Genomic DNA, 20,033 nt, shown 5'->3' on the forward strand with positions numbered 1-20,033 from the left:
TTCACAACAACAATGTTGCTTCACTTCCATGCAAAATTATTCCCCAACACGTGTCGATGTCATCAATAAATAAAACTCTCAGTTTCGTGATCTCTGGTTGCTGCAATCGTCTGAAAAAAAACTTTTTATTCTTAGGAAAAACACAAAGAAAATCTAGTTATTGTAGATATTTGTCGAAATTTCAGTAAGTGTGGCACTAGTACTTGAAACGGCGACTGGTAGATTACGAAGTTTACATTACAAAAATGTACTTCAAATCGTTAACAAATATTACTTGATTTATATTTTGGCAAATATGGGCTTAATTCAGGGCTTAACTCATACAAAACTTTTCAAGGAAAACAGACAAGATTTTCCATATCATGCTGGACCATTGAGTAACAATTTCATTGAAGTGCGCAGAAAATGAACGTTTCAAGGGCAAATAACTCTGTCAAAAATCTCATTTTTTTCATAGTCTATTGAAAAATTACTGAGAGAAAACATCCTTGAGTGATATTTTATTGTCAGATCAGTGGGGGTTTTTACATGCATGTTTCTGATTTTTCCCAATTTGCTTGATTCTTCCTGATACTTACAATTGTGTGTTTCTTTAATATTTGATTGAAATCAACTACCATTGGTGAGTATTGAAAACATGTAGATAGAAAGGAGAAGGGGCATTAAGGGCAGTTATTGGCCCAAAATTTAACAGAAATTTAAGATTCAAGTTGTGAAAATTGCATTCGTGAACAAAGACTAGTATACCAAACAACTCAGAAAACATAGAAGTATTTCAAATTTATTGCATTACCATGGCAACAGAACGTCATAAGGTTGACCTTATTGAAGACATTTCCAGACTTCTGTAATTTTGGGGCATTTTGCAAGCATATATTTGAGAGGGAAAAGGTGTGCTCACCCGAGAAACAACTTCATATTTGTGAAAATATCAATCATGGTACGATTCATCATGGAGTAAAATATTTTGTTGTTTCTCGCATGCGCACATAGTTTTCTGTAAGCGAATATGCACGAAAAGTATCAAAAATTAACATTTTATACTATTTATGCGATTTGACGTTGCTTTAAAGAATCAATATGACGTCATCATGTTGAAAGCATGCTAAATATTTTTGTTTCCTTCAAACCTATATGTTGTAGTATGAAAAGGACAATTTTTATGATGCTATGAACAAGTTGATATTTATGGGCCAAAGTAATGCCTTATTGCCCCTATTCCTTTGAGTGTGAAATGTTAAATATAAAATGACTTCAGTCTTACAGTACTTGTATGGGAAAAAACCTGCCTTTCTATGTTATATAGGGGAATGGGGAATGGGCAGGATCAGATTATTAGTTTTTAAAGTATTTATTTATATGAAAAATATATTCAGTTATATTAAAATAGCAGTTTAAATGTTGAAGAATATAAAATTTAATTTTATAATGTAAATATTTGATAAGAAATATGCAATGGCGATTCAGTTGTGGGAATTTTTCTGTGGGGAATGAGAATGGGGACAATTGGAAAATGGTGGGGGGTGATATATGATGTGAGTGGGAAGTTTTTACCATGTAAGAGCTGTATATACATTTAGTTACAAGTTATGTACACCTCAGGGGGTCACGTGATCAGACAAGAGTAAGTACCTAAGTACATGCTCTATAAACATCAAAATGTTAGCATTCTTAGACCATCATAGTCACCAAGTTAACTGAAATGTAATTTTATTATTCCTAGGAATGTAAATGAGGACACTAGACAAAAGAGAATGGAAACAGGTTATGAAAGAGATTTGGTGGAGGCTCTAAAGACAGTTGTAAAGGACAGTGGATGGCAATGTCTGGGCAATGTCAGTGACCTCAAGAAAAATAAATATAAAAGGTATTAATGAAAAATTAGCTTGTACCTTTTTATTCTTTTTTCTGGGAAAAAGGGTATGGTAAAAACATGATTAATGATTGGACAAAAAATATCTGGTTTAGAGATTTTTTTGTTACTTTCAATAGGGTTGAATCTTGATGAAAATGATGTTAAATTTTCCACTGTAATTTTTATTCCCTTTTTCTTAATTAAAGAACACCTGGATGTGCATGTACATGTAAATACTTTGGAAAATTTTCAATAGGGATTATAAACCATTATGGCATTGGAAAATTACTCATGTAAAATTTTCCAAAATGACAGCAGAAATTTTCTAAAATTCTACAGCAATGCAGAGGCGTTACTAATACTAGTAGCAAAATACATACATATACATGTAAATAGATGTATATTAATGTTGCATGTGTCAAAATGTCCTAAAAATTAACTTTGTTTCTATTAATACTACTGGCTATAATATTGCTTGTACCTACCATAATTTTTTGGGCCATTTTTGTACAAGCACTATATTAGTGCTAGTCTGAATATGACTTCAAAATTAAGCAATTGATAAAGTTTTGCCTACCTATTGACCATATTTTTACCTATGTAGCCAAAGGCGGAAGGAGGTCTAGGACCATCTGTCCATCCATCCATAACACTTCAGCTTGTCATTGTAACTCTTCTAAAACTACTGAACAGAAATTCCTGAAAATTGGTGTGGAGCAAGAACACAATGTGTAGTTGTGCATATTATCAGGAATTTTTTATTCTGTAATTTTAATTGGAGTTATGCTCCTTTGACCTGAGAAATTTATAGATAATCATCATTTATCAGCTTGTCATCGCAACTCCTCTGAAAAGTAACCCAACAGAAATTTTTGAAACTTGGTATTAGCAAGAACACCATATGTAGTTGTACATGTTATCAGAAAATTGTGATTCTCCAGTTTTTATTGGAGTTGTGGCCCTTTGAACTTAGATATTTTACCATATATCATTATGTATCAGCTTGTCATCACAACTACTCTTAAACTTCTCACCAGAATTTCATGAAACTTTGCATTTAGCAAGAATTGCATATGCAGTTGTGCATGTTACCTGGAATTTTGATTCTTCTATTTTTTAAAGGAGTTATGCCCTTTTAAACTAAAATTTTTACTGAAAATTATCATGTATCAGCTTGTCATTCCAACTCCTCAAAATCTATGAAACAGAATTTATAAAACTTGATACACAGCAAGAACATCATATGTTGTTGTGCATATTATCAATATTTTTTTTATTTTCTAAATTTCATGGGAATTATGTTCAGTAATTCTGTATATCTGTCTAAAATATTTTTTTTTGTCACATTTTCCTCAGCAACTATAAATCACAGCTCAAGTCAATGCAAATCCAGACATCAATTGGTCTAGCTTGTTTTTAAGAGCATGTTACAGGAAACGCAGATATTTTTTCCTTTCCCAATTTCATTGCATGGCTAGCTTCAAGATTGAACCCCTGACTTTCCCTGCTATATTTATAAACAACTTAACATTGTGGTTCACTTTACTATTTTAAGATTTTATGCTGAAGATGGAGAAGATGTTGTTTTGATCTATATAACTGAACACCATTCATTCTACTGTATGGATGCTGCCTGCTCCCATGAAGGTAAAACTTTAAAAAAATTCTGTGTTTCTGGTAACCCCACTGACCCTTTCTTCCTGCTGACCCTACTTTTTTTTAGGGGGTAAAAAAAACAAAATACTGATTTTCGGCTTTTCTGTCAACTAGTTTTTACTAGAATCCCCATGATCTCAAAAACATGGCGATGGCTACAAGTGTTCAGTATTCAGTGGTATCACTATAGGGCCAGAAAAACAGGTAGGTTTCAATGTCCTGCAAGTCTATGAAGTAAAAAAGAAACAAAAAGAAAAAAAATCTTACCTACCGACCCTAATTTTGAAGGAGATGTTTCCAGAAACACAAAATTTTTTTGTAGACCTAAATGGGGAAATAAAACATTACATGTCCAAATACTACTAATCTGATCAGATATGGTTGGTCAGAAATTTTTATGATGTGTATGGAATTGGGTCTTATATTTTTTAGAAAGAGTAATCAAGGGAACCAAGGTTATAGCGGTAATCAAAAGAATGTAATCCAGGGACAAAGACCAGACATGGAAAACAGACATACACAACAAAGAACATAAAGTAACTAAAATCATGCATACAAAGTAACAAAAGCAATTGAGCAACTCGGAATCCACTGAAAACTGGGAGCATGGAATTAGAAGATACCTGTATTGTATTTGATGAGCTGGAGGTTTTAAACATTGATTTGATAGTGGCGAAATGAGTTTACTGGGGATACATAAGCAGAGCCAATGTTTCAATGAACTTTGCACAGTGATAGGGATTAGAATTTTGATTATGGGACATTTTATATTAAATTCAGATTTTCAATGGGACATTCTTTAACATTGTTTTTAAAAATTTCAAATAGATATTGGACATTTCCAATTTGAATGTGTCAAATGGTGTATGGCCCGCTCTAATCCTAATCACTGATTGCATTAAAATTTTTAAAAGAACTTTCTGAACCGTCCTGCATCCTTTACTACTCTGATTTTATTAAAGTCATTTAATATGAAAATTAATCATTGTATGTAGATATACATGAAGGAATATAATTATAGTCTGGTTCCTTTAGGTGTTTACCACTTGAAATCCACTTGAAGTGGTTGGTGTACACTTTCTGAGCTTGCTCACAGTAACCTTTTTTTAAGGATACACAGTTTTTTTTTATATCATGATTATATAATTATATGTAATGGATTTTATATTTTGTTACAATATAGGAGAGTTAGCCAATCTTATTGGTGATGTCATATTCACTAATTTGCATATCATTAAGTGTCAAATTGGTTTGCAAATAAATAACTAAATAAACAATTGACAATTTTATGATTAGAACCCCCAATTTTCAAAACTTTATAACTTTGTTATTTTTGTAAAATATTTAAATTAAATAATTCAGATTTTGTATGTGAATTTATAACTCTTTTAATTGAAAAATAAATTTGTAGTGATATTCATATGAAAACCTATTTTCGTTTAAAATCATAATTAAAATCTTATGTACATATAGTATAATTACGGAATATTTATTTAAAAATTCCATGGATAAAAAGAATTTTATTTGCAATTTTGGGAACCAAAAAAATTTTTCATTTATTTTATGAAAAAAGTTATGATAATTTGAAGTTGATGCCAGTCTATGGATCTTTTGCCAACCAAAACTAAATTAGAAGTAAGTGATGACATCACAGAGAACTCTCCTTTACTGTTGAAATTTGTGACAGATTTTATGTTCATAGATGTAGCATTCCACTGTTCAAGAATTCCAAAATGATTTCAATTTTTTTACCTTTTTCTCATCTAAAATGATAAATTAGAATACATTTCCTTCAGCCTAAATATTAATTGCTCCACTTGTGATTCCGTTGTGTCTTAAACAAAAATAAATCTGAGGTAAAACTAGTTCAGTTTGACTGTTTTCTATTCTTTCCCTTGCACATGTTTAATATTGAATGGAAGATATGTCATAAAAATGATGTGATTTATACAGACTGACAGACAAAAAACTATCCAGCCTGGGAAAAATATATGTCTGGATGCTCTGATATGTAAGTGGCTCAAAAGAGACATGTTACTTGAGTATAAAAGGGCATCTCTTCCACTGTTATTGTGTATAATGATTCTTTGGGGCCAGCTGCAGCCTGCCCTGTGGTGTGAGAGTTTCATCGTGGTTTATTGAATACCAGTGGTTGGCATTGGGCTGACATTTTCATCCAGGTGGAATTGTTGTCACTTTGACATATTCACCATACCTACTTGTAATATACTTTAGAAGTGACACATGCAGAACTTAGGAAATGATTTTTTGAGCTTTTAATGCAGACACACAGCATGCGTTACAGGAGGTCTTGGAAATTCCTATTGGTTAAGACATCGGGGATATAACAATATAGATACTACTGGTAAATTATGTTTTTTTCATGCATTACAGGAGGTCTTGCAAATTCCAATTGGTTCAGACATCGGGGATATAACAATATAGATACTACCGGTAAATTATGTTTTTTATTCAGTGCATATAGCTCCATCCTTCATAGGCAATGCTAAAAGTCAGATCATTATTTTATTTGTATTTGTTATAGGTGGACCATTAGAACAAGGTGATATTGAAGACTTTGATGGAGAATTAAGGATTGTCTGCCCTTGGCACAGTTTTGATTTTGAACTTAAGACAGGAAAATCTTCTTCAGGTTTACAGGTAAAATGTATGCCTACTAAAATGGGTAATCAGTTGTTCAAAGTAGCATTGGCTTTATGTAAAGGATTCTAAATTTATAACCTAGGACCTTTGAAATTACATTAATCTCGGTCCTGTACCATCAGCCCTTTTCATTGATACTAAGATGAAGACTTTTGTTTAAGTGGACCATTGATTTAAAACTTGGAAAAGTCCAGGACCATCCACTCATGAAAGTAAATCTGGACGCCATAGTAAAAATGTTTTAAGATACAGGAATTATTATATTCTTTTCCAAAGCAAGTCAGTTGTATAGAATTAGATCTGGTCTATCAATGGACAATGACCCAACATTTTCATTTTCCCCCACATCAATTCAAACAATTTTTTGTCAGCCAATCAAACACTAATTAAGGATTCTGTGTACGGAGTGTATCAAGCATCCACTCAGTGATCGATTGAATTTTAACAGTGACTTTGCCATTTTTTTTGTCTTTTGGCCACATTTCTCCTTGTTGTATCTCTGTCTTAAATAAGGTTGAATTTTAGGTTTATACCTCATAACTTTTAATTGATTTATATATATTTTTTATAAACAGATCAATAGTGGAATTACACTTATCATTTTGATCTGATGGAAAATTTGTGAGTGGCATGCATATGAATTTCTGAAATACATAAAACAATTGATTGATTGATTGATTATTTGAAGTTCAACATCCTTATTACTACTGGTGTACCATGCAATTCAAGATGAGAACAATTGGCTAATGGAACATAACTGGAAAAGGGAGTTAATGTCTAATGGCCAAAATTATTCTTCAATTTTCTTTAACAGCAAAACATGCAACAGGTTATGAATTTCTATTTTAGCAAGCAGTCCATCAAATAGAGGTTGTAGAAGATAAAGTTTATGTTTGTTTCCCTGAAGAACTGCATACAAAACCATGTAAACCATCATTGGCACCAGGACTGAAGACAGAAAGTGGTAAGAATTGATATTTTCCTACACAGATTCTCAATAGGGTAATACCATTTACAGGGGTTGGGAGGTCAGGGGGCATGGGCCATTTGCCCCTTCTGACAGAAAATGGACTCTTCAAATATAAGAAATTGATATGATTTGTTAATAAATGGCCCCTTAAAATTATGAGAATCTTTGAAAAACCTAAAAACAACCCCTTCTCAAAATTTCCTTTGAATTCCCAACCACTGCATTTATTGGTGCAACCAATATATGTAACTCTTGTCAAATAAACATATACTGTTTATTCACTCAAATACATCAGGTTAGTCTCATTTTTACTTCAAAAATAATTATTTTGTTTCATTAGTGGTATATCTTTAATAAAAGGCTGTTATCAAGATGGATGGTAGCCGATACCAATTTTGTTTTTGCAACCCATCCAAAGTTTTGTTTTGAATTATGAAGAAAGGGCTTTCAACTGCAACAAAAAAAGGAGTGATGCTTTATTCATGCTATTCCACAGTGGCCAGATTTGAAAGGGGGAGGGTTTTGATCATGCCAAAGTACTTGAACCTTCCAAATTTTTTGTGCCTGTCCCAAGTCAGGAATTTCTGGTCTCAGTATGTCTTGTTTCGCTTACACCTTTAGTTTATTTTTTATGTTACTTGAGTATATAGCATTTGTATCGGGGCAACTTTTTTCACTGTGCCTGTGTATAATGATGTTTTTCGGCCAACTGCAGCCTGCCCTGTGGTATGAGAGTTTCCTGGTTCTTCATTAAAGACAAATGGGTGGCATTGGACTGACATTTTCATTCCGGAGGGGTTGCTGTCTCATTGACATATGAGAATACCTATTCTCATTGTATTCAATTTACTGTTTATTCATAGAATAGAATCTTGACACATAAAATTCTTATGACAAGTGGGGAAATATTCATGGAGGTTTATTGGCACGAGACCACAATTAATTTTCAAGTGCATTTCAATATACACATTTGAGCAGATTAAAAAAATTCCACCGACGCAAACTGAATAAAACTTTTCTGGCCTAAACATATGTACAAACAGGATTTTATATATAAATTGTAGAAAATTTTACCATCATTTTCTGAAATTAATACATATAATTCAGAGATGGGGTAAACATGACAAATGAACTGAGTTAAAAGTCCTAAATTTTAACCTTCTTCCACTGAACCAAATCACAACTTTTAGTCAGAATTGATTAATGAAAAAAAATCCCATGTAATTTTAACCTATTTTCTACCAATTAGAGGCAAAACTTCAGCAAATAAGTTTCCAGTAAAAATATGAAAAAATGTGGAAGGTACGTACTACCAAAGTTGGAACTATATTCGTATACAACGAAAACCAAGGGGAATTAATTGTGTTCTCGTACCTGTTGATACTTTCTTCTTTGATTTGTCTGACTTCCAATTTAATGTTTGACCTGACAAGACACAAAAATGACACCTAGCACAAATTTCAACGTCTGTAGTAAATGAATTAATTTTAATATGGTATTAAACAGATGTTATTGATTTTTTTTCTTTTTTGTAATTGTTTCATTGGGGATTTTACTGTAAAGATTTACACTTCTGATGGTAGATTTTCAGTTGGTTTTGTTTGTTTGCTTTTTTGTTTTGTTTTTGGTGCTTTGTTTTTTTTGGTCATATAATTTAAATCATGTCAATTTTTTGTTCATACAGATACATTTATTTAATTTCCAAGTGATAAAGAGGGTTGATTTTTCGGTTTTGGTACATTTCCTTTTTTTCAATAGGAATTAAAGATTTATGTGATACTGCTGAAGATAGAGACAGTCTTAGTTATTGGGCAGTAAAAATACTGAATACAGGTTGTCCGGAGGAAAAAGTAAGTGTGCATCATAGTAATAATGAAAGAAACTTGTGCTTATTAAAAAGAATATATGTATAAAATGGTCACTGTTATTTAGGCTTCAATTAAAAAATTGTTTGTTTCCCCTTGCCTCTGCCGTGCCGTTTCCATTCTATTTTTAGCTCATTGTCTTCTAGCAGCCAGTGTCACACTGCAAGGTAGTAAACCCCACATAATATGTCCAGGGCTATAAGTGTACAGATGCAGCTTTTAGGTGATGTATAGTCTTCTTCAGATTAAACTCAAGGTAGAAGCTCCCTAACTCATTGAACTTAGAGAAATTAGCATTGGAGCCTATAGGAAGTGACATTAGTGGTTTGTAAAATGTTTTGTGATACTGGGGAAAGGATGATAATACCTGACCAGAAATGATGATTTAAAATCTCAAAACAACATTTGTCTTATCAGAGAAGTAATATAGGAGAGAAATCACAGCAAAAGCAAAATCTATAATCAGAGTTGTCCCTAGCCCTTCTCCCATAAAAGACAAACAATTGCTCTGCTTACACAATGTATCTCCATTTTTACTGCATGTAAATAAACAAAAGTATGGTTTTCTTTTTGTAGGTTAGACTCACCTTTGAGATGGGAGAGAAATGGAAGAAAAGGGAAATAAAGTTAATAGGGAAGTTAACACCTCCAGATCAACCTAAAAGAGATAACCAGCTGAATGTAGTAGCTCCTGGAAAAGAGAAAAGAAGAGGGAAGGGAGGCAGTCTGGTATAGTTTATATTTCTATTGCCATTTTTCTTACATGTATTTGTTTAGGAAAATTTTGCTACTGGGAACCAGAAATTATATACCGGTAATTCAAATGTCATTCATAATGCATTAAATGAAAAGTCTTGTTGAATTGTCTCCCTTTGGACACAAACTTATTAAGAATTGTCTCCCTTTGGACACAAACCTATTAAATCCAAATGAAAATAATTAAAATATTTGCAATTTGTTACCTAGCCAAATGTGAAACATATGACAATCATATGATATTTAACATGATAGTCATGATTATCATATGATTCTTATATGTTAATTTTGGCTTGAAAACATATGACAATCATATGTTTGTGAAAAAACATATGATTATCATATGATAATCATGCAATTATCATATGTAAAGCGAATCATGATTATCATATGGTGCTCGATTTATATGATAATCATATGATGCAAACTGTATGATTTTCATGTATGGCACATTTGCCTGTGTACCACCATCAGTTATTCTGGTCCCAATTAACACTGATATCTGACTTAACAAAACCAGCCTAGAAATCCAATCATGTGTACTGCTTAATTTTTATAGTTATATATTTGGTATCACTAGTGTTGTGATGATTTATTAAATGTGTTCTGTTTTTTACTCCCACTCAAAAGTTAGTGGAATGTTGTCTTCTGACTGTTTGACTAAAATTTAGTCTGTCACCAGAATATTGTAACAATTATTTTGACTACAAATGAATGGAATGATTTTCAAACTTGTTGTTTGACCGTATAAAGTTGAATTTAATTCAATAATTAAATTATTAAATAATTTTGGTTAATGTCTGATATCAACATCCTGTTTTGTGTGACTTAACCTTTTTGACTGTAATATGATTGAGAATCTCCACTTCCACTGGATAGATTTTTTTAAACATGTTCTGTACTTTATATAGAATTGTCATACACTGTAAGTGATTTTGATTGCTTGCCAATTTCAACTTCCTGTTTGTGGAGTTGCTGGGAAAACTTAAAAATGTGATTTTATTGATTATTTTTCTTTTTCTACATAGGCAAGTAGAATTTCCAATCTCCATTCAATAGCTAACATAGAACAGTGGGCAATTGATTTATCCTGGGATATAGTGGTTAGATTTGCCCATGTGACTGTCAACGACCAATCACTGCCTCAGGAATTCTTTGATGACTTTGTACAAGTGGCCATAGATGAAGCCAAGGTGAGTCAGTTGGATTCTTGACATTTTATGTCTGAAGGACCGCTTCTTAAACAAGCCTGTTATGACCTAAATTTTATTATTTAAAGAGTAAGGCAAAACTTTGAAAAATACAAAGCAGAACAAAAAAAAATTATCCTTCTCTCTTTCCATTGTTCTCTGTCATGTTTCTTTTGGACGCCCTCTTTTTCTTTTTCCCTCCATGTCAAGGCAGTTAACCTTAAATACTGTAAAAACGTATTATTTGCATGTGATGATAATTTTGTAATTTTTCCAAATTGGGAATTAGTAAAAGACCCCACTTTTATAAGGCTATTCACAAAAGTCATTCCATTTTATATATATGTTTGTCAAACTGATGACGATGTATAGTTTAATTATACAAAAAGAAAAAAAAGCCAATTTGTTGGAGAATGTTTAACTTTTGCTGACAGCCTAAAATTGCCATATGACTGGTTTTCTGTCAGAATCATATTTGTCTATGTTTGGTTCCATTTCAGCACTATAGCATGATATCAGCAAGACTGAAGGAGCTGGGTAGCCATTTTGGAGCACTTCCTGTTCACAATGGTAAAACATTTCTGGGCAGAATCCTGTTCAGTATGAAGATCATACTAAAAATAGACAAAAATATTCTCCATCAAAATTCAACACAAAATTGAGGATTTCAAATAGTATGCCACCACCATTACCTCAGTCATTATCAAGCAAATATGAATTGTAATTGGCCTGTGTATTTGTTCACACTACAGATAACTAAATTTAGGGCTGTCTGCACATCTCTTCGTGCATCCATTTTAATATCTACACGTTTCTTTCTATGGATTTTTATGAAAATTTTCAAGGAAGATTAGGCATCATACATGTATATAGGAAGATCATTATTGTTTGATGACTGCAAAGTGAGATAAATATAAATTCTCCTTCAGTCTCGAGGGGACTATAGGATTTCTCCACTTGATATAGTAAAATTTTAGATTTTAACCCATGAGCTTTAGTGAGTGGGTTCAAATCTAAAATATAACTATTGAGAGTGGAGAAATCCTTTAATCCTGAGAGAAATGAGGGAGAATCTGTTTCTCCCATGAATAAAACCATAAAAAATAAATTAAACAACACCCTAAATTCTCTCAACATCAGGGACCTCCCCTCCAGTCATCAAGGCATTGCGTCATTGATATCACTACCATTATGATTAGTTGATACACTACCAAATAATCTTTTAAGATATGAATAAAATAACATTCGTAAATCAACAAGTATTTGATCAACAATATGAAAAACAACTGTAAACATGGTAGGCATGGTAAGCGTTGGAGTCTTCAAGTGACATTTTTATTTTCCAGCACGTGAAGCCTATGAATGGGAGAATTTAATTTATAGTTTTACACCTTGAGATTTAAACATCATAAGCATCAATCCTCTATAACTGCTCAATGGATAGTTTGGCTGTACGAGGGAAGATGCATGCAAAGGGAGGTAATCCAACTTCAAAATTTTACATTTAAAAAACTTTCCTAAGGCAAATAGGAAAAATATGCCAGTTTAGGGTTTCAGATCTTTGTGTCAATGGGAAAAAATCTAAATTTTGATGGTGGTTTTGCAAAAATGTCCATAAAAAATGCTACAGTAGGTAGGAAAACTTAAATCAAACATTTTTTTTTACTTGGCCCAGCAAGTCAATAGATTTTAGTCAGTTTGTTTGTTTGTTTGTTGGGGTTTAACGCCCAAGCAACAATATTTCAGCTATATTCAGGCGATGAACATGAAGTGGATGATGAAATGAGCATGAAATGATGATGAAAAAAAAATGGGACAGGGACCCAAGGACAATGGGGTTGAGCAATTTTGATTGCCACTGGAAATAGGGAGAGGTGGGTAGGGTCGGGAAATTTAGCCTCCTGTGGCAGAGCCCTATGGTTCCTACTTCGGGAGAATACCACAGTAGGGTTTTTTAACTTGCGAGGAACGTGGCATCTTTCCCAACACAGTGCACCACTATGGTTTGCGGTCAGGTTTTCCGTATTATAGCCTGACAACCCCAGCATGTAACTTGCCAGGGTACCCCATTCCACCACCTGGGGCATACAACCCAGTTGCTCTGTGGGCAGAGTGCCCTAGCCCCGGGTAGGGTTCTGAGCACTATTAAGTCGCCTTTTATGACAAGCTTAGGGCTGCTGCAGGCCTATTCTTTTGACACCTGGACCTGCACCGGGTTGATTTTGGTCAATATAGCTGTATGCAGCAACATTATGAATTTTAAGTGTTTAGAAACTATATATTTAAAGTAAAAAAACCCAACCAGAACTCATGGTTAATCATCAATATGAGCTGAATTGAATGTGAATGAAGTGTATGAATGTGTTGAAGAAATCATCCTTTTCAGTTACATAAAATATTCCTAAATATGAAATCTTATGTTAAAACTCAGATGCATTTGTTTACAATGATAAAAAAAACCTTAATCTACAGAGATTTAGATTAATTGGCTGGTCAGAAGATTTAACCAAAAGAAATCTAGGTATAAGAATAGCTTAGACCTTGCACCAAGTTAAATATAACTGTTTACTGCTTAAGCTTAAAAAATCCAAATAATTTCTGAATTTACCATAATTCATTAATGATACATGTAAAGTTACTTAGCCATCTTAATAGTCTTTCCTTCAGCATGTTCAGTTGTCCTGGAGCTTTTTTAATTTTTTTTTTCGTTTTTTTTTGTTAATAATTTCAGTAGGTCTATTGACATTACATTTCCCATGATTTTTTTCTTACAGCTTTATGGCAGTCTGCAACAGAAACCAAGGATAGTTTTCTGGCCAGGCTGGCTGTTGTACATATGGTACACGAAGCCAGGTAAGACACAGTAAATGGATACATTTTCTTAGATTCTGTCAAGTGAACATGTTTGTGGGTATCAATTTTTATTGCTTATTAAATTGATTAGCTTTTTACAGTCAGTTTTGCAGTTTTTCTTGTCTGTCCACCAAGAAAGTAGCGTAAAACTGGGACACAATTGAACATGCGTGTTGGTATCAATAATTTAATCAGTAATTTCAGTAATTTAAAAAATTACATAAACACATGTTTAAACAAACTCATATGTTCAGTTATGTATAATTTTTTGGTATTTTCATGGTTATCAAATAACAATGAAAATTGATTCCACCAAAAAAAGTGTTTTGTAAATTTATTAATTTTCACTTTTTACACGATGTCATATGATATCTTAACCACAGGCTCAATATCTCTCAGGGGTCAAAATACCGTATGACACTGTTTGACAAAAAAAACATAAAAAACGGTACCTGTAAAATTGATTTCTAATATCATAAGACTAATCATTTTTTAATGCCATGAATATTGATACTTTTTTATGTGTTCACTTGTCAGAATCTGCAAAAATTAGCAACTGCGAAAAAAATATATCTACAGTATTTGAAAGAATCAGCAAAAAATAATATGTTTACAGTAAGTTAGCTGCTTTATTAACTTGTCTTTATTCATATTGAATGCTATAATTGAGAAATGTAAAATTCCTAGTATATAATTTCAGAGGACTTGATGTACAGCCAAAAATCCTAGAAAAGTTTGCAAAGAACAATGACCCAGACTCAGTAAAAATTTTAGAAGTTATATATCGTGATGAGATAACACATGTTGCTGCTGGTCTGAAATGGTTCACATATGTGTGTAAAAACTCCAATCCTCCTCTGGTATGTTGCTAATGATCTTTTTACTTTGAACTCTCCGTCCAGCCATGCCTAAAAGTTTAGTGTACCATTAATTGCCATTAATCCACCTGGTGTATATCCTAGGACTGATATGCCAGGCATATAGTACCCAAAAAGTTGAGAAAGACTTATTATATTTTTTTGTATGAAATTTTGATTTTTCACAAATTCACCCCAAAGTTTTCTTGCCTTGCTTTGATTCACCATTGTCCACCTCCTAAAATAGGATAGTGGGACACGGTGTTGTACTTAGCACCCTATATCAAAGGTTAATGGGCATAGATTATGCATTTTGAGTAAAACATGATTTTGTCTACCGTTAGATGAAAAATTACTATTTTTAAGCTCACTGCTTTAAGTTAGCATTTCAATATCACTAAAACTTTAAGATAAGTTAATATTGATGTTCTTCTAAAAGGCATTGGGGCAAGTCAAAAGGAAGGAAGAGGACTACACCTATCTTTTTAAGACTAACTGCTACACTATTTTGGTTTATGGAATATATTATAGTGACATTAAGATATTATTAGGGAATTTTTTTTTGAAGTTATACAATGTAACTGTTTTATTTTAAGCAATATTGTAATAAACAACTCCATTTTTACTGAAATAAAGATAACAGAATTATAAAAAAAGACCTGAGACCATTTTCAAATGAAAACATTGTTTAGTCTTTAATGTACTTGATACAAATCAATTTGGGATTTTCAAATAGCAAAACATAGATTTAATCATTTTTGAATGTGGGGACCCATCTTTTTATCCTTTACTCCTCCTCCTACACCAGTGAATGGAATTGAATGAAACTTTCCCAGAATCTTTATAACATTTTCCCACCTCCTATTTCAGATTTTGATTCAATAAACGGTGCATGTTATCGAATGGGGGAGTTGGGGGTATCATATTAAAGTTTTAAAGTTTCTAATTTCATTTAGTTATCTTAAGTTTTATTAATTAAGACTAATTTGTGATCCTTACAGTTTCTTGTTCTACTTTGTAGAATATAAAAGCACATTGCTCTTTTTTGTACTTTCAGGATTGTATACCAACATTTCATGAGCATGTGAGGAAGTATTTTAGGTATGAAATCTAAATTGTAATTTTGTACCTAAGGCCACACCAAAATAATTCTTATGGTTTGTCAGAAAACCTTTTAATAAATGCAGATATTTTAGGTATGAAATTTTAATTGTAATTTTGTACTTAAGGCCACACCAAAATAATTCTTATGGTTTGTCTGAAAGCCCTAAAATAGTTGCAAATATTTTAGATATGAAATCTTAATTGTAATTTTGTATCAATGGCCACACCAAAATAACATAGCAGTCTTTGTAAGAATCATGCAAATTCTGTAAAATGTGATACACCCTAAAAAAGGCTACACATTTTTATTTTTGTGATTAAGTTGCTTTATAGGTCTTAATGATGAAATGTATAATTATTCATTCCAATCTGTCTGTTCCTAGGAGATAATCCACATTGAAAACTCAACAGTTTTCTATTGAATTTCAGTGTAATTTACAGAGTTATCTCCCTTAATTTTGAATTCTACAGCGCATTCTATACAATTTTCATCTCCTAAGAACATGGGTTATATGAAAATATAACTATGTAGGCTTTCCAGCCATGTATCACTTGTTGAATGATTCTTTGCTGGAGTGCTTCTTAATACACATAATAGCTTGTGTTTGTGTTTTAGATTGAGACATCATCCATTACAAGTTGTTGTTTGAACACAAGCAACTTTGTCTCTCATAGGCACAGCCTCAAATTTCATTAAGTAGCACTCCAAATAAGAATCATGCAAAATGTGGTTCATGGCTTAATGTTTTTGAAATTCTGTTTAAAATCTCATAGTAAACTGAAATAAATAAACATATGTCTTTTCATACAACCTTTTTTCTTAGGAGATGAAAATTATATAGAATGTACTGAAAAATTCAAAATCAAGAGGGATAACTCTCAAAATGACACTGAAATACAATATAAACTGTTGGATTTTCAATGTGGATTATCTCCTTAGAACAGACAGATTGAAATTAATAATTATACAGTTCATCATATAGACCTATAACACAACTTAATTACAAAAATAAATATTTATAGCCTTTTTTTTGGATTGATCACATATTACAGAATTTGCATGATTCTTACAAAGACTACCACTTAAGTAGATATGTTAGGAATAATTATCTTGCTTAACTATATTTGTTTACTTTCTTATAAATAACTGCTGATCCATATTATGTTGTATGGACCGGAAATTATATGGACCTTTTTACTTTCAAAATTAGGAATGTTATGTCATAATGTATAAAGTTATGTATGTTTTCTATTTTCTTCCACACAAATGTCCAGAGTAAACTATACATATAAAATGTATAATATAGCATATAGTTCAAGTTACTTCAGGTCATATGGCAATAACTAAATTTCAGATGTAACAGGCTTTCTGATTGGATAAAAAAATTGTCCATCATCTCATGGACCAAATTTTGTAATGTGACTTTGACATCATCAACCTTTTTTTTTAGCTCACCTGGCCAAAGGCCATGTGAGCTATTGCCATCACTTGTCATCCGTCGTCGTTAAGAATTATATAAAACTCTTCTCCTCTGAAACTACTTGACTAATTAGAACCAAACTTGGTATGAATGTTCCTTGGGGTATCCTGCATAAAACTGATATGGGGATTTATGATTTGTCAAAAAACATGGCTGCCGTTACTAAAAATAGAACATAGGGGTCAGACAGTAGTTTTTTGCTTATATCTCCTAAACTGTTAGGTGTAGCTGAATTGTGACATGGGGGTAAAATTGTCCAGCATGATGAGATCTATCTCTGGTCAAATTTTGGTTTTAATCCGTTAAGCCATGTTGGAGTTATTGCCCTTTTTCAATGTGGTGCACTTTTGCTGCACAGGTTATTTAGTGTGTACCACATGATTGAGCATATTTCCTCTTAGGCCTATAATGAAAAACAGTCATTCCTTAAATATATGGACTGGTTGGCATAGCTGAGGTCATTGAATTTTTGAGGTGACTAACTGGTCCATGCATTGTAATATGACCTTCAGCATTATGAATGTAATATTATACAATGAAACCTGTCTACACTGAACCCTGAGTAAATTGGAAACCTGTCTGAACCTAACTTGTATGTAGATCTTGCTTTAAGGAGGTAGACCTAGGGTATGGGACGTAACTCTTACAAATCATTTGAACATTTGTGTAAAGCATTTTACTCCAATCTTTTCTAATCATCTAAGTAACTTGGATTGATTTCTTTTTATTTCAAATGAAAGCTTAATAAGCTCTGGTGAAATTGAATATGATACAAACATATCACTGGTCTCACTAACCACTTCTAATGTTTCCATTACTTTACATGTTAAAAAAGTAATTTTCAAAGTCTCACTGTGAATTCCCAGGACAAACGACATCTTAAAGCTGCATACAGTTGCTTGGAAAATAAGGCTTCCAAAATCATTATGCTAATGGTATGATGATAGTAGAAATTCTTCACAAAATTTACTTGAATAAATAATACTGAAAATCCACATTTTTACCTGTTCTGCTAACTGACAGCATGGAGGCAAATTACTCACACATGTAAACAATATTCATACACTTTTGTAGTTAATTACATGTATGATTTTAAAGTACACATTCTCAGCTTTATTTTGGCTACTTTTAATCATAATACACACAAATAATGCACTTACAATGCATATGTCTAGGTTCAGTGTGTTTTAGGTACTACATAGGGGGGTGGCCATTTGACCCGGAAGTGGTTAGTGAGACCACTGATTTCGAGAGTTATGTCCCTTACCCCAGGCCTACCTCCTTAAATATATATATTTAGTTTGAGCCTCTGTAAATTGATCATAAACATCTGTCTAAACTCAAACTGGTTTCAGTTTAGGCAGGTGTCACAGTATATAGGACTTTAAAGGTGTTATTATGTATATATAATTATTTCAGTTCCTATTTAAAACCACCATTTAACACTGAAGGAAGACAAACAGCAGGGATGTACGAGGAGGTTAGTGTTGTTAAGCAGTTTACCAGACTTGTAGGCATTTCATCTAAAATGAGCCATGAAATATGCTACAGAAAAGAGTAAGGGAAGGACAAACAGAAAATGTGTTTGCAGTATAACCTCACCCTATTGATTAATACTGACTAACAGTGGATCCTGTGGTGCTTCAATAGTTGAAATTTCCCCCTTTCTGTTCGGTAATTTTGTTAATTCTGTGCATTGTTTAGGCTAAAAAGATAAAAGAAAAAACAGCACAGCATGGACCACCTAACCTCTACCAAATTCTAAAATATGATGAATTGCTTTAAATAGCCGTGGCATGTATTTTGCTGGTAAGTTTAAACTGTTTTATTATTTTCCAGTGGTACATGCCATTGGTGAAGCCTAAAGTTACCTGATGTTAAAATGGTTCTTGTGATGCTCAATATCTGTGATGTCAGCAAATTGGATGAAGTCTTTTCTACTACAGGCAAAAAAAAACACCTTATTTGTTAATGTAGACTGAAAAAAATTCTTCTATTATTTGCTGGAGATGTAACAAGCTGAGGACCAAAGTATATGTATTTGCCTTCCCCAGCTGAGGCTTACTATCATAACAAATCAAGGACAGTACCTTCTCAAAGAAATTTGGATGGAGCTACAGAGAATAAAAATGAAAATTTAACCAGTCCACGTAAACATCAAAATTTTAGAATTAAATTGGAATTAATAGGGTATGTTAGTCTCATTCTAATGTCATTTTCCTTTCTGGAATTTCCTATGTAGAAAGTATTGAAATCTGACAACTGATCAGCACTGTACTGCTTACTTCCGCATTCTCAGAGTGTTGCATTACAATGCAAAATCATCTATTTAACGCTTTTCTTAACATTTTTATGATGTAAAACTGGATTTTTAATTGGTGTTTTTACACAAGAACATGTTTTACCTTTAATACTGAACTCAACGCTCTGTAAATGATTAATGTCCATGCATTTGAATGATAGACTAGGACCTAATCTTTTGTAACAATGGGGTCACATGACGAGACTTGCATACAAAAGCGTCCTTTGTTTGCTTTGCTCTGCCTGTGATTCTATTTACATCACCCAAAATGAAAATCCTGGATCTGCCCGTCTCCTTGCTCGAGTACATTGTATGTAAGTGAGGGAATACACTTCACCACAACAAAATGTCTTTTGAAACTTTTATGTAGAAAAAAGGGGCAAAATCTATGAATTCTTATTATAATTTATTGGTATAATTATGCTTTTGTTTTAAATAAATATTTTGCATTTTTAAAATTTTTTGTATTGTTATTTTATA

At 32.5% G+C, this 20,033-nt stretch overlaps 1 protein-coding gene across 2 annotated transcripts; it reads left to right on the top strand.

Annotated features, from left to right (window-relative positions):
- The first annotated feature begins 24 nt into the window (after positions 1-24).
- Positions 25-20,011, top strand: LOC148597370 (uncharacterized). 2 transcript variants are annotated; one of them, XM_088563329.1, is made up of 14 exons: positions 25-184; positions 1,724-1,867; positions 3,411-3,502; positions 6,057-6,172; positions 7,025-7,139; positions 8,904-8,995; positions 9,587-9,739; positions 10,795-10,959; positions 11,457-11,526; positions 13,731-13,809; positions 14,510-14,669; positions 15,724-15,767; positions 18,671-18,731; positions 19,091-20,011. In XM_088563329.1, exons 1-14 carry the CDS (start codon positions 57-59, stop codon positions 19,124-19,126), a joined length of 1,455 nt encoding a protein of 484 aa, XP_088419455.1. In that variant the 5' UTR covers positions 25-56; the 3' UTR covers positions 19,127-20,011. The 2 variants fall into 2 exon arrangements, with proteins under 2 accessions (XP_088419455.1, XP_088419456.1); XM_088563330.1 differs by lacking the exon at positions 25-184 and adding an exon at positions 208-622.
- The last annotated feature ends 22 nt before the right edge of the window (positions 20,012-20,033 follow it).

Source organism: Perna viridis, chromosome 15 (genome assembly GCF_037379345.1).
Source record: "Perna viridis isolate PV_CMFRI_1.1 ecotype Kerala chromosome 15, ASM3737934v1, whole genome shotgun sequence".
NCBI lineage: Eukaryota > Metazoa > Mollusca > Bivalvia > Mytilida > Mytilidae > Perna > Perna viridis.